Here is a 14338-nt window from a genome sequence, read left to right on the forward strand (position 1 = left end):
GAGAATGGAAAAGCTCGTTTCTGTTAAGGGAGGTGTAACAGACAGAGTGTAGGATATTTTAAGGGATAGCCAAGCATTTTGGTAAAGAATGAGGTATGATCAAGATTGTGCCCGGTTCAGGTTCAGCAGTTCTATCGGTCCCAGTTCTTTCATTTCAACAGTTTCGGTCTCGGCTCTTTTTTATACGGACTCAGTTTGGTAACAAGCACTTAAAACAAGAGACGTTGCTAGAAAATTTAGACACAGGAAATGATATTAGATAAAAAAAGAGCTGCAGCTACCTTATATGCAGAGTTCGTAGTGCCCCAAGTTCCAACAGGGGCGCTGGAAATTAAGGTTGCTAAAGACAATGCTTTTCAAAGTAGGGACCGTGAGGGGAGGCTAGGAGGGGGGGACGTAGGAAGATGTAGAATTGAGGATTGTTTTCAGTCTACACATACATAGTACAAATGTTTCATATGTACAGGAGCCTCAGCTAAAAATATATTAGTGTAGTAGACTTTTGGCATAGTAAAGTTTGGAAAACCTTGGTATAAGAAATATTATATTTATACTATAATAGGGCCCCGACAAGCTTAGTAGCGGCCCTGGATTTTTGTTTATTTTTGAAGGAGAGGTTACGTAATACAATAAAAGTAACGACGTGTTTCATTTACATAAAAGTATGTTGTTTTTCAACAAGCGGTAAATAAGCACAGAAGATTAGTTTGATCCCCTAAGTCTCGGCCGTTGATGACTTAATTAAGTAGAACTACCATTATGTACCTTAGCATAGACCTTTATAGAAAAGACTTAAGGGTTCAAGTCTCTTGATATATTTTGCATGAGTCTCTCTAACAAAAGGGGTCTCTCAGACACGGAGTCGAATGATTTCGCCTTTGCACGAAAATATTTCGTCATCATTTATCATTAATAATTATTTTTGCTTCGAACTCAAAAGTAATAAAGGATACAAAATAAAGAACGGGCACTCAGTAAAAGAAGATTATGTTTTTTCCTTCTTGTTACTAAAAATTGTCACCTACCATAATATCTATTTTAAAGGTCATGGTGGCGATTTATGTACTACATTGTGGGCTTAATTTAATTATTTATTATAATTAGCCAATAACTATTATTTTCAATGTATTTATCATAATCGTAACGTATAGTGGAGTGTATTGTAATAATATATCAAGTATGGTTAAAATGTCTTCAGGCTTATCGTCTATGAGTATATTTACTTTTCCAAAAGATATCAATAGATGGAAATTGTAGATCAATAGCATCAAACGTGCAAATTAGACTCCCATCAAAGGCTCAAAATTTTGCCTAGTAATATAACCAGGCTTTAGCGGTCAGGAAAAAAATTGAGATCATAAATTCACTGCAATATAAGGATATTACGATCATGGCCATTTGCGATCAACGATCCGATCAATTTAATTGCAATCATTTTCAAATATACAATTTCTTTAAACCTATAACTAAACCTATATATATATTTATTCACTTTTAACTTAAATAAACGATTTATACAACTATTTCAAATGTATTTATTTACAATATTTACTATAATAAATAAATAAATATATGCAGAAAAAACTAAAATATAGTCTGTTGGCGAATAATAAAGTATCTACATAAATAATTTCTCTTCTAGCTCTTTATTTGAGAGGAGCTGCTTCTTAAAGTTGCCGTCTCTCATCCTCTGTCTAATCCTCCTCAGGATCTGAAAAATATGCCCTTGTCCCCCTGGAGTACATCAAGGGTGGCGGCTAGGATATATACATAATGCAATTCCTACTTTTTTTTAACATTCTAAGATAAAAAACAAACGAAATCAGAGACGCAGAAGAACTTCATAGGGAAACAACAAATCCTAATCTTAGAACATTCGTATGCTAAAACTCATGTGGCATCATATAAGGAAGATTATCTTGATCACCAAGTTTAAACACCTTTTTCATCAGACATTGTCTTGTCTTTCTTGTTTTTATGCCCCTGAGATCGAAATTTTAACATATGTACCATGTTCTAATTGTATCAATTTTGTAGTGGCAAATAAATATTTATCTGCAAAAACAGAGCATCTTCCGGTGAAACTTGCCAGGCACAAGGCTTCAATACTATAAACTTAAATAAAAAAAACACAAAAAGATATTGAAAAAGGTAGTATAATGATACAATAGAGGCCAGGATGTATTACTTTTATCATATTTATTGTTTTTGGCTCAGTCTTCTCGCAAAATCTATGTTGAAGGGTTCATGAATTAAAATCAATTAAGATGTTTGTCCAAGAAAGTAAAGATTTCCGGAATCACTTGGTAAAGTTCCACATAATATATTTGATATTTGTTTGACTTTATTGTAATATAAAAGGTTGTTCCCGGTTCAGGTTCGGCGGTTCTAACGGTCCTGGTCTCGGTTCTTTGATTTCAACGGTTCAAGTCTTGGTTCAACTTTATCGTTCTCATTCCGGTCTTCGGTATCGGTTATTTTTATACAGGCTCAGTTTGGTAACAGGCACTTAAAACAAGGGGTGTCACTAGAAAATTTGGGCCCAGGAATGATATTAGATATAAGAAGGGACGCAGTGTCCGAAAAATAAAGTTGCTTAAGGCAATAATTTTCAAAGTGGGGCCGCGAGGGGAGGCTCGGGAGGGGGCAGGAGGCAATTGAGGATTGCTTTCAGTCTACACATACACAAAGTTTGGGAAACCCTGACTTAAGAAATATTGTAGTTATCATATTATAGAGCCCTGTTAAGCTTAGTAGCGGACCTGGACCCATAATCTACCCCACCCCTTCCCTTTTTTATTCACACCGCGTGGTCCCTAACCCACTATTTCATCTCCTTAGCTATTTGGAACTAAGATACAGCTGTATCACCCTTGTGACGTAAAAAAAAAACATTGAAAAACGCTGCAACTGAACAATAAAAAAGTCAGAAAATTGACTTATTTATTAAGACTAATTTATTTTTTAGAATATATACTAAATTTTCTTTCTATATTCTACATAGGAACAAAAGCACAAGAACAGAGAAACATAAGCAATATATTGCAGTTTCGGTTCGACTTTGTCGGTTCCGACTCTAGCAGTTCAAGAACCGGAACTGCTGGACCAATAAGGGCACAACCTTGGTAATTTATCGACTGATAGTCTTTAAATCATAGACAGTACTCATATCAGTTGTCAAAATACATATAAGGTTCTCTTATATAACCCTCGTGTACACAACTATGTTAAGAATGAGGAAATATATTTTAGTTAATTCAATTATAACGTTAAATATACATTTTATGTAAATCTAAGAAAAATATTATATTATATTCAATGTATATTATATTGAGCAGGTATCTCAAAAAGATTCCTTTCATTTTTTATCAATTTTTGTATTTTCAATTTACAAGAATAGCGTTGGATCATTTTGAAACTAATTGGTCGATGTTTATATATTGAAGTATCTTCCAATCTGATTTTTTAAATAAATGAGGAGCAATTTCCCTTCCCCGTACTTTCTTATATACTATCAAATAAAAATTAACATTTTATATAATTTCAAATTCAAATTTTAATTCACATATAAAACTACACTAGATTTTTAGTTAAGCAAAATTGTTGGAGGCTTAAGTACCTATCGCTAAATGAAAAGTAAGATAAATAGTATACTGTATGTTAAATGATTCCAAAAAAAAATCCGATTTGAAGGCAATAAGAAACTTTATTTGATGCAAATATATTACTATTAACATTGATTTGATGTAGTTTTTTCTTCTGATTTCAGAAGATTATTTCTTATAGCGCCAGAGTAATCTGAACTTTTTGACATAAATTATTACTTCATTTTCTCAGCTTCTTAAATTATATATTATCACATTGATGGTTCATGTCAAATTCATAAAATTTAGTCGTACGATAGTTGAAACATTTAACCATGTGAGAAAGTTTATAAAAATGAAATACTTTAAAAAATGACAGAAATGTATACCTAATAATATACCCATTACTTGAGTTTTACTTATAAATTCCCTTCATCTCCGGGTGATAATGAAATGAGCACCCCCTAAAACTTCTTTAACATACGTAAGTACACATATCTACACTCTTTAAGTACCAGGATTTGGGAATAAATAATAACTAGAGATCAATAGAGCAATATGTATTTCAATTTCATTAACACCTATAAAAAACTGTTTAAAAAAATATGTATAATTCTAAGACTTCCTCGTAAAACAGAAAATTCATTCTATACTAACTAAGCTACTTCGGCTGTGTAAATATATACACAAATAACATCTTTAAAAAATCTTTCAATGCGAACATCATCCGAAATAAAACCAATTAATCATTAATGGCCAGGATGAAACACATCCCCCATTATTTCAACGATCCAAAAGAAGTATTTAGATACACGGGTATATACACCCGGGAATTGAGCTTCACCACAACCTCTACCAGTGCTAACAACACCTACAAGTATTGGTTTTTTATCTTCATAAAGCCAGAGAGGTCCACCCGAATCCCCCTGACATGCATCTTTGTTACCCGTCCCAGCACATATATGAGCTTTCGTAATAAATCCATAAGCATTGTTACATGTATCATGATTGACAGTTTTTACAACAACAGCTCGAAGGATATCTGTGGGAGATACTGCACCAAATCTGAGTACACCCCAACCTCCAACTACAAGAGGTGTCCCATCCGGGAGTTCTTGTTCCGGTCTTGCAACATCAATGGCAAAATATCTTTTCGTAAACTGTTGAAGATCACTGCAGAGTCGTAAAAGAGCTATGTCATTATCCTGCTTGGAAGTTGAATAGCCAGGATGCATTTCAACAGCACATGTTGGGGTTCTGACTTTATGAGGATCCTCCACATCTTTCGTATTGTGATCTCCTAATACAGCTATGGGAAGATGAAACGTCTCAGAATTTTCAGGATATACGCAATGAGCAGCAGTGAGGATCCAACGAAAATTGAGTAAACTCCCTCCACAAAAAGGAGATATCCCATTCTTTTCCCACAGTCCTACAATCCATGGAAACTGACCGGGTTTGGTTTGGAATCCTCCCACAATTTTATCAATTTCAAGTCTCTCTCCTTCATATGCAATGATAGACGGTAACAGAATTGCAGTTAAAAGCCAAAGTCCGAACATGATGGGAGGTTAGATCTTTGCGGTGTATTAATAAAACTCTACTAATTCTTGATAGAGTCTGGAAATAGAATGCTGAGGGAATACTTCGCATGAATTTTGAAATCCTTTATCTAGTTAAGAATATATAATTTTTGTGCCTGTTGGAGAAAAAATCCGTTTTATCATATAATCGTGAAGATTACAAACTGTAATAAAATTCATGTTAATATCGGATGACGTTCCAATGTGTCAAAATAAAATGTTGTAATTATATCGATAATAAATAATTAGGGGTGGTATGATAAATGTTAATTCCTTTAACATCATTAACAAAATCAATTTTGATATAACCTCAAAAGTTATAACCTTAATTTAATTTAATTCATTTATAATTCAAGAATGTCTTCAGAGCCCCTTTATTTTTCATATTCAGGTCATGAAAATAATGTGTACCTTCTAGAGTCCTCAACTTGTTATACACATAAATCATAATACTTCATTGTTCCGTGGATGCGTATTAAGTAGATAATAATATCTGAGTCAAGGTCTTATAGGGCATAATTGTGAAGGATATGATGATTAGGGTCAGTGTAAGAAAGTGAGATTTTCTTTGTGATATAAAGGAATTCTATTTTTAGCTCAATACTACTAGCTCTAGCTCTCACAAAAAAAGTGAAAAAATTAGCACAAAGAAAAAGGAAAAAGGAGCTATAGAGTGAGAGAGAAATAAAGAAAGAAAGAGAGAGAGAGAAAAGAAAATCAAAATCATAACAATCGTACCAAAATACTCGGCGATGTGCTTCAGAAGATTGTGATCAATGATTCTCTTCTTGCTTCTGTTTGGGACTTTCGGAGTCGACGGAGGGGGCATAAAGAATGCAGCTGACTCCATTGGCTTCTATTTCTTTAAATCCACTTTGTCTGAGGATGAACTTGGTGTAGAGCTATTAGAGTCTTCTATGAGGTAAAAATAAAATATAAATTATAATGAGACAAATTGTATACTTCATTGTATACTCGCTCTATTGGTTATGTCATTTCACAATTTTTATATTTATTTCAATTATTTCAGAGGAGCAGAGAGGGAATCTCCAGCCACGTTGAACTCCTTGGTACATAGTATTCATCATAAAGCCGCTCTTTTTGAGGCAAAGAAACTCTGAATTCGTGGAGTTAAATAACCAATCCATACGCTTAGCGGTAAAAGAGACTCTTTAAACCCTGCCTAAGGAAAGAATAATGTCATTTATCTATTTATTTCTTTTACAGATAACTTATTCAGATCCTCAGTATTTAGGAATCTCTATCGACTCTAATGGAATTCCAAGGAGTTTTACTTCCAACTTTATTACTTATATTCTTTCACAGTTAGTACCCTACAAAGACTTTTTATATGGAATTAAAAAATGTACAAATGCCTGGACACTCTTCAAAAGACACTCCTCTTTTCATCCAGAATTGTTTCATTCAATCCTACCGGATATATCTCAGGCCTCAGGAAAGGCTCATGTGAAGGATGCACTCAGTTTAGTTCTACTATCTAGAGGAATTCAGACTTTTAATATCTCTATTTTCAAGGAAATTAGAGAGAAAATTTCTCCTAAAAAGCTCATCATCCACGTTTATGGGTACAAACCCTCAGCTGGAGCTGAAAATTTCCTAAGATCCTTTGCTGATTACTATAAAACACTCCACGATGAAGATTTCTCCAGTTCGATTGGACATAGGTTCTTGTATCGCCGTCATAAAACGACCTCGGTTAAGATTTTAGTTCCAGATATTGGAAAGGGAGTTATATTTGCTCATTTAACTGAGTATGACATGGTTATGGGTATGATTGTATCTAGAGATTATCTATTTTCTGAGATATATAGTTATCATAGTAGGGATTCCTTTTTGATTCTCTTTGAAAAAAGTGGGAGACTATTGTACCAACCCTCAAATGAAGATTTGAATAGCAATTCATATTTCATTAACCTCGTTTCGAAGAGAATATTTAAAGAGTATAAGGGAAACATTCAAGTCTCATCATTTCAATTCATGTGGAGGAGAGTAGATACAACTCCTTTTATTGTTCTACTGGTAAAACGCCCAATGAAATCAGTGGAAAAACAAGCAGAGTTGAACACCAATGATGTCTACACTAACTCATTTAATAACATTACACTTGAATTTCACAATAAATTGGACACAAAACTTTGCAGGCACTTTCGTAGTCCAGCGAATACGGATATTGGTTCTTTATACTTCTCTCCATTAGTATTTAAAGATCCTTTGAATCGTCCAAAAACACCTGACTTTATGGCTTATTTGAATAATATTTCAAATCATAATCCCGGTTTGAGAAATGGAATCAAGCAAGAAGTATTACTTTTGACTCAAGTCACACCTTTCTGGAAAGCTAAAACCTTCGACAGTGGCTTAAACAATTATATTGTCCGAAGATATGTTGCAACTCTCTCCGGAATTTTATATGTATATCCTGGCATTCGATTTTCTAACATTGATATGGACCCTAGAATGCAAGAATGGTTTCTTAAAGCATCAAAATTTCCGGATAAAGTTATTCTATCATCTCCTAGTCTTGATCCTGGCGGTGCTGGTTTCATTGTAACTTTAAGTCGAGCTATCTCTCATCCAAGATATCATGAAGCATCCACTATCGTTGCCATGGACTTAACTCTTGGTTATGTTTATAAAATGTTGATCAATACTTTTCCAATCTGTAAAGAGACGAGTTATATACGTTGCTTTATATTTGATCATGAAGGCTATGTCATAGCGCATCCCAAACTCATCAAAGTTCATACCAAAGACAACAAGAAAAAATATCACATAACACATTTAGAACCACAAATTATCAATGACTTATTAACTTTCGAGAATTTTGTTAGAAAGACCATTTGTAAATCTCGAAGTGATGACACTGTTATTCAAAAACGCTATGAGTTCAATCACTCATATCCATCTCCCATCGTTTCCTTGAATAGAAAAAGATGCAATCCCTTCGAAATCTCACCAATACCCGAATCAAATCTTTTTCTGGGGCTTGTGAATAGTTCCAATTGTGATGAGAAATCATCTATAAACTTTTGCCCATGTGACGTTGAAGGGGATCGTTGTATATTATGTGGACCGTTGGAATTGATGGAGTGTGAGTGTCCTTGTACTTGCACCGATCCGTGTTTCTTTCATGAAAATGAATCACTTCCTGCTTGTGAAAATGAGCCTCAGTCCTTAAATCCTATCCCTGTAGATCTAGATTATTTATCAGATCTTCCTGAATGTCTCACTACCGATTGTGGGAGTCGTACAATCGAAGAAGATTGCCTTGGATTGCTTGGTTGTTCATGGTGTCGTGAAAAACTGATCTCATCTTACGAACCTGCTAATTGGGTTACAATGAACACTGACTCATTTTGTGGAACTTTAGATGAATGCTTTAATGGAAGACTTGGTGAATTGAGTCCTTATCAAGTTATTGATAGTGAAGGCCAACAATATTTTTCTCAGGATGCCTTTGATGAATTTCGATCCTCTCCTATTGGGCCTGTTGCTGGTGGAATTATGGGATTCTTCATATTCCTGTCTGTCACTGTTTACTGCTATCGAGTTTACGTAAATAGCTCTTCTTCCTCGGCATCTTTGAATTCTAATTCTGATCAGGCTACAAGGCGCCTTTTTGATCATGCTTCTATCAAGACAACTGATGATGAAGAAGAGAAAAGACGACCCAATTACTCCAATGTTAATCTCTCTTCTATCGAAATTCCTCCTAACGCCATCATTTCTCCTTATAGAATGAATCCAGAATACCGTCGACCCCCTCCGGGAACAGATTCAGATCATGGATATTCGACCATGACTCCATTTGGTGATATCGATTCTGATATTGCTGGTGTATCTATTGCTCATTGTAACCGTCTACGAGGTTTACAGTATCATTCCAGCATGGGTTCCTCATCCATCGCATCCTCTCCTAGCCTGGTAAATAATAAATATGAAAACCTCTTACAACCAACTGATGAATCCAGCCATCCTCAAGACAAGTCTCTAACAGTCTTAGGAGCTAATCAATTCATTGTTGCAGCTACAGTTCATATGGTCGATACTCAATAGCCCATACTATACTGCCATTATTATTAATAGGATATTTAAATACATTCATTATGTTGTCATATTCATGATGCCCATGGCTAAAATAATAGGAAAAAAAAAAAAATTCTATGTTAAAAAAAAAAAAAAGATTTTAACTGATCTCCAAGTAACTTATTTATATAAAAATACTTATTACTATATACTTTTTTGTACAACGTGCAATAATTATCGTATCCTTATAATTACAATTAGTATAGTTTTTTTTACTTAAGCATAGGGCATTAAATATATTTTAAGTATTTCTTGAATTTTTGTACGATTAAATTTTTTATATAAAATATATGTATTTATATTACCAATTCATATAATATATAAATTATGGAAAGACTCGTTTTATAAAATATTTGTATCTCTTTTTTTTATGTAATGATGAAATAATTGCTTATCTGATAATACAGTAAATAATATTATGTCAAGACTTGGTTCATGATTTTTTTTTTATTGGAGAAGGTATAATAAATATATGTCATATTATATGAAGGAGTAAGAGTGTTGGGAGGAGGGAATTAGACAATGTTTAATCAATAACCTTTTTCGTATGATAATAATTCTTCTTTTGGGAGTATGGGTGATGAAGGAGAGAAAAATGAGGATGAAAAAGATGTGGAATTGGATCTTATGGCCGAGCAAGAATATCTCCGTCTCACTAGACAGTTCCGTGTCATGGAAGGAGATAAAGAAGCATATGAAGAAGAGGCGAACAAGGCTCTTCGGCGACAAAGAAAGATCATAACAGATTTTGAAAAAGAAAAAAATGATCGGGCTCGAGTATTAAATATTATTAAATCCAAAACCAACTGTCGAAAAGAGGATGAAAATGCTTCCAGAATAACGCGATTAGCGGAAGAACAGGTGGAAATCGAAAAAATTCGACTTAAATCTTTTAATTAATTATATAATATTTGAATTCAGGAAAATTTATTGACTTCCATCATGGAGGAAAAGGTTGTCGTTCAAGATTTAAATAAGGAAATTCGAAGAATTGAGAAACAAATTGCTCAACAAAGAAAAACGCTCAAAGGCGTCTCTAACTCAATTAAAAAGCCGAGTATCGTGACTTCGTCTTTCAAAGATATCAGTCAGAGAATTGTTTTACTTGAAAATCGGTTGGATGGAGTCATGGTTGGCTTTAATGCTGTACTGAGCCAAAATGCCAAACTAAGAACAGATATCGATCATTTAGTGCAGGAAAGATCCACTTTTAATGATCTTATCGGTAATTTGCTTATAAAGATACATTATACAATATGTGTATAAGGGTGGGTGGGTTTGAAAGGGTTTCATTAACTTTTTTGAATTTTGAAAGCGGGGTTCATAATTTATTTCTTTTGTGACTACTATCCACTCTATTGTGGAGACAAAATCAACTAACTTATTTATATGAGGATGGACTATTAATTAGGTATTGATGACGATAATAATTATAATAATAGTAAAAATTGAAATATTATTATTTCCCTTTCGATGCATAAATATTTAAAAGAACATACAAAATTTGATTTGTGGGGGACCCATAACTTTTTTTTTCTTCAATAAGAACAAAACTTGAACCATTTGATAGCTAGAGGTTAAAAATACCAGTCAAGTTTCTAGAGGAATCAAATGACTTACCATAATGGGTAATGATGTAAAAACTTTTAAAAATCAGTTTACAAAATATGTATAAATAAAGTTTCAACTGAATTAGGGAACCTCCAAAATACATTAAATAGTTCTGCATTTTGGCATGGAATAATCTCTCATACTGTTAAAAATTTCGCAATACCCTTAACATCAAATTCTGATTTTTGAGCACTCTAATGTTAATTATTAAAAACAATTATTTTTATAAAATTCAAATTTACATTAGGAAAACTCCAGAAGAGAATCTCAACAAATAAGAAAATGGTATCTGATATCACAGAAATGTCTATTCAAGCTTTTGATCAACGAGATGAATCTCAATCTAAAATTGCTGCATTAAAAGAAAAAAATGAAAAAGATGCCGCTCAGTGTGTAGGAGAATTAAAAGAACTTCAAAGAAATTTGGACCATGACGAAAAGTTGAAGGACTTTTTGTTTCAAAAGAGTAATGAACGAATTTTTAATGCCATGGGAGGTCTTCGTGGTACTGGTGAGGAAGAGAAGGAATTGTCAGGAAAGAAAAATGCTGCCGGTGATGAAGTATCTGCAGAGATGATATTAAAATACCGTCAAGCCTTTGATAAAATCAAACATATTGTGGGGAATGATTCAACTCTTGATAAGATCGTTGCTGATTTCATTAAAGTTGAGGATCAAAACTTTGCACTGTTCAACTATGTAACAGAAATGAACAATCAAGTAGGTGATAACATTGTGATTTCATGTAACATTCTATGATATATTTATTAATTGATTAGGTGGAGGGGCTACAAGAAAACATTTCTCGCCTCAAAAATGATATTAAGGAGGCCAAGGGTCGTGGAGATGAGCGCGAAAGACATCAAAGAGAACAACTTGAAATGATGGAAGAAAAACTAAAGACATCAACTTATGAAGCAGAAACAACTGAAACAAAACTAAGCCTAATGGAATCTGTGATAAATAAGTTGAAACTCGGTGCAGAAGTTTTATATAACGTTTCAGATTGTCGCTCAACTCCTATATTATGTCTAATGAATGGAAAGGACCTTCAAACATTGCTAGAAAAGGAGACGTCCTTTATCAATGAAAATAATATCATCATGTATTTGGACATCATTTATGAACGAGTTGTAGAGTTAAAAGGCATCGAACAGTATATGGACCTTAAAGGTCGAAGAAGCTCCATTGGTACTTCTCAAGCCGCTCTAAGAAAAATTCAAGCAATAGGTGGGATAGGAAAAAGTGGAGTAGCAAATGTACCTCATCAAGAAACGAGGAAACTCTCAAAACTTTTGACGAACATTCACTCCTTTACAGAAGACGGTTTCGGGGGAGAAAAAAACGACAGCTTCAGCTGCTTTGGTTGAGGATCAAGAAAGTAGACCCTTTGATATGTCAGCTTTAAAGGCAAGGGCACTAGCCATTAGCCAAAGGGAAAAGAGGGAAGACATGAATCTTCGTAAAATGGGAATTAAAGGGGATCTGAGCAGAGTCTCGAGTGGGAGTAAGAAGAAAGGTCTCCGAAAAGCATAGCATGTAAAAATAGTCTTTTTATATAATAACTAGCAAGAGTACCCAGTATAGTTCTTAAAATATTTGTTAAAGTAAAGCACCAAATTTTTCAACCCCTTTGTTATCCACAACCATTGTTCTGTCAATTTGAAAAATTTCATTTTTTTATATGTATAAATAATTATGCCCATGTTTCAATTTAAGCATATATTTAAAACTTATAATTATTTTAAATAAAATCATTCAAAATAGCGAAACACATACTAAAGGATTTATTTAAAAAAATATATATTATAATATTTCCATTAATATACAGGGTTGATCTTATCTAGTAGTACAGATTTTATTTTTTTCAATTGTTCAAGAGTAAAATTAAAACGAGAGGTTTAACAAAATCATTTGAAAATAGTAATAGTAACTTTTATCCAATATGTGAGCCCTCAGCTCCAATAATATCCTCAATACGAGCCCTAAATCCCTTGGAGACGTTGACTATACAGTCAGACTCGAACTTGGTCAACTCCTTCTTGATGAAAGCCTTTAGAGAATGTACACTCCTGTGATGAGTAGCACACACCATCTCCTCCAGATACGCGTTGAGTAGTCCAATGGGGTTGCGTCTGGAGAGGAGGATGGCCACATGTTGGGGTCCCAAAAATCAAGGGAATTGTCTCTCAGGAAGCCTGGGTCTTAGTAGCGTGATCGAGTGAAAATAAAGTTTCCCCGAACTTTGATCTTGTCGAAAGTAGCACTTTCTTATCCTGAAGTTCGATGTAAGCATCTACATCGAGCCGCCCCTTTATCTCCACAAAAATGAGAAGGCAGACTTCCCTGTGCTGGCCGCTTGATTTTTTGTTCTATAAACATGTCTCACTGAAGCTGAGACATTGTCTAGATGTTCAGTTGTGATATAACGGCTGTTCTGCTTATTCACAGTGGTATCAACGGAGAAAAAAAATCAACAGAAAAGAGCGAAACTTTGGCCTATTTTTTGTTGCCCTTCAGAAAATTTAGCATATTCTTTGTCTGTCCAACCGTCTCAGCTCCCCCTTTTTAGAGATAAGATGTCTTGTTGTCCTCCACCCTGACTTTGCACTAATCTCATTCCAGATTGAAAATAATGAAATGTGTATCAACAGATAAGATCAACCCTGTATATCAATCCTTTAGCATCTACCGTATAACTTGAGATGAATCATAGAAGAATACACTAATAAACTCGTCACCAGGCCAGGGCCAGGAAGATAAGAACATCGGGAAGAAAGAATGAGGTTTGATTAAGATTTAACAAAAGAGGTCATATATTCTATATAAAGACATAATAGACACGAGGACTGGCAACATTCTCGTGGAGATTCACACACTGAAATTGCATGTGTAAAATAAGATAAAAGTAAGGCAAGGTAAACATAATCAAGTAAATAAAAGAGTAGATATATATTAAAGGGTCAAGTGGATTGAGTGCGTAGACACTACATTCTATATTTAAAATAACATTAGTACTGGGAAAAAACTGTAATTATATTCAAATTCATATATTATATTATATTATGCATTTTAGAACAATTTACACCAAAGATAGGAAATAATGCTTTCATCAGAGAGAGAAGTTAACACCATGACGATCGAATAAATCATGAACAAAGAAGAAGAAAGAGCACATGCAACTGCCATTTTTCCTGTTCTAATTTTTAAAGGTAGTTTTTTCTAAAAGACTAGTTTTTCCAATGTTGCTGGAACCAAGATACTTATAGAGAATGTAGGTCAGCCATCATTTTTTTAACCGTGCCAGACAGATATGACGTCAAGGTAATAAATATAAGTGCTTCCTGAATAAAATCTTAAAAATCTATAAGTTATATAATATAATATGGCCAGCTGCTTTTGTTTACAAGATCATTAATGATATGAATTATAATTGTTAATAATATGAGTAGA

The 14338-nt window shown here is 33.8% G+C and overlaps 3 protein-coding genes and 1 long non-coding RNA gene across 4 annotated transcripts; 3 read left to right on the forward strand and 1 right to left on the reverse strand.

Annotated features, from left to right (window-relative positions):
• The first annotated feature begins 2234 nt into the window (after positions 1-2234).
• On the forward strand, positions 2235-3291 carry LOC139904855 (uncharacterized). The gene is made up of 3 exons (XR_011779104.1): positions 2235-2306; positions 2378-2467; positions 3005-3291. It is a non-coding gene; the product is annotated as an uncharacterized lncRNA (long non-coding RNA).
• Positions 3292-4129: 838 nt separating this feature from the next.
• LOC121114853 (trypsin-2) lies at positions 4130-5212 on the reverse strand. The gene has a single exon (XM_040708944.2). The coding sequence runs from the start codon at positions 5144-5146 to the stop codon at positions 4334-4336; it is 813 nt and encodes a 270-aa protein (XP_040564878.1). The 5' UTR covers positions 5147-5212; the 3' UTR covers positions 4130-4333.
• Positions 5213-5628: 416 nt separating this feature from the next.
• Positions 5629-9701, forward strand: LOC121114852 (VWFA and cache domain-containing protein 1). Its single transcript, XM_040708943.2, has 3 exons — positions 5629-6089; positions 6198-6325; positions 6395-9701. The coding sequence occupies exon 3, from the start codon at positions 6947-6949 to the stop codon at positions 9242-9244; it is 2298 nt and encodes a 765-aa protein (XP_040564877.1). The 5' UTR covers positions 5629-6089; positions 6198-6325; positions 6395-6946; the 3' UTR covers positions 9245-9701.
• Positions 9702-9710: 9 nt separating this feature from the next.
• On the forward strand, positions 9711-12652 carry LOC121114854 (coiled-coil domain-containing protein 63). The gene is made up of 4 exons (XM_040708945.2): positions 9711-10135; positions 10196-10499; positions 11133-11605; positions 11665-12652. The coding sequence occupies exons 1-4, from the start codon at positions 9848-9850 to the stop codon at positions 12253-12255; spliced, it is 1656 nt and encodes a 551-aa protein (XP_040564879.1). The 5' UTR covers positions 9711-9847; the 3' UTR covers positions 12256-12652.
• The last annotated feature ends 1686 nt before the right edge of the window (positions 12653-14338 follow it).

The sequence above is a fragment of the Lepeophtheirus salmonis genome, chromosome 3 (genome assembly GCF_016086655.4).
Source record: "Lepeophtheirus salmonis chromosome 3, UVic_Lsal_1.4, whole genome shotgun sequence".
Lineage (NCBI taxonomy): Eukaryota > Metazoa > Arthropoda > Copepoda > Siphonostomatoida > Caligidae > Lepeophtheirus > Lepeophtheirus salmonis.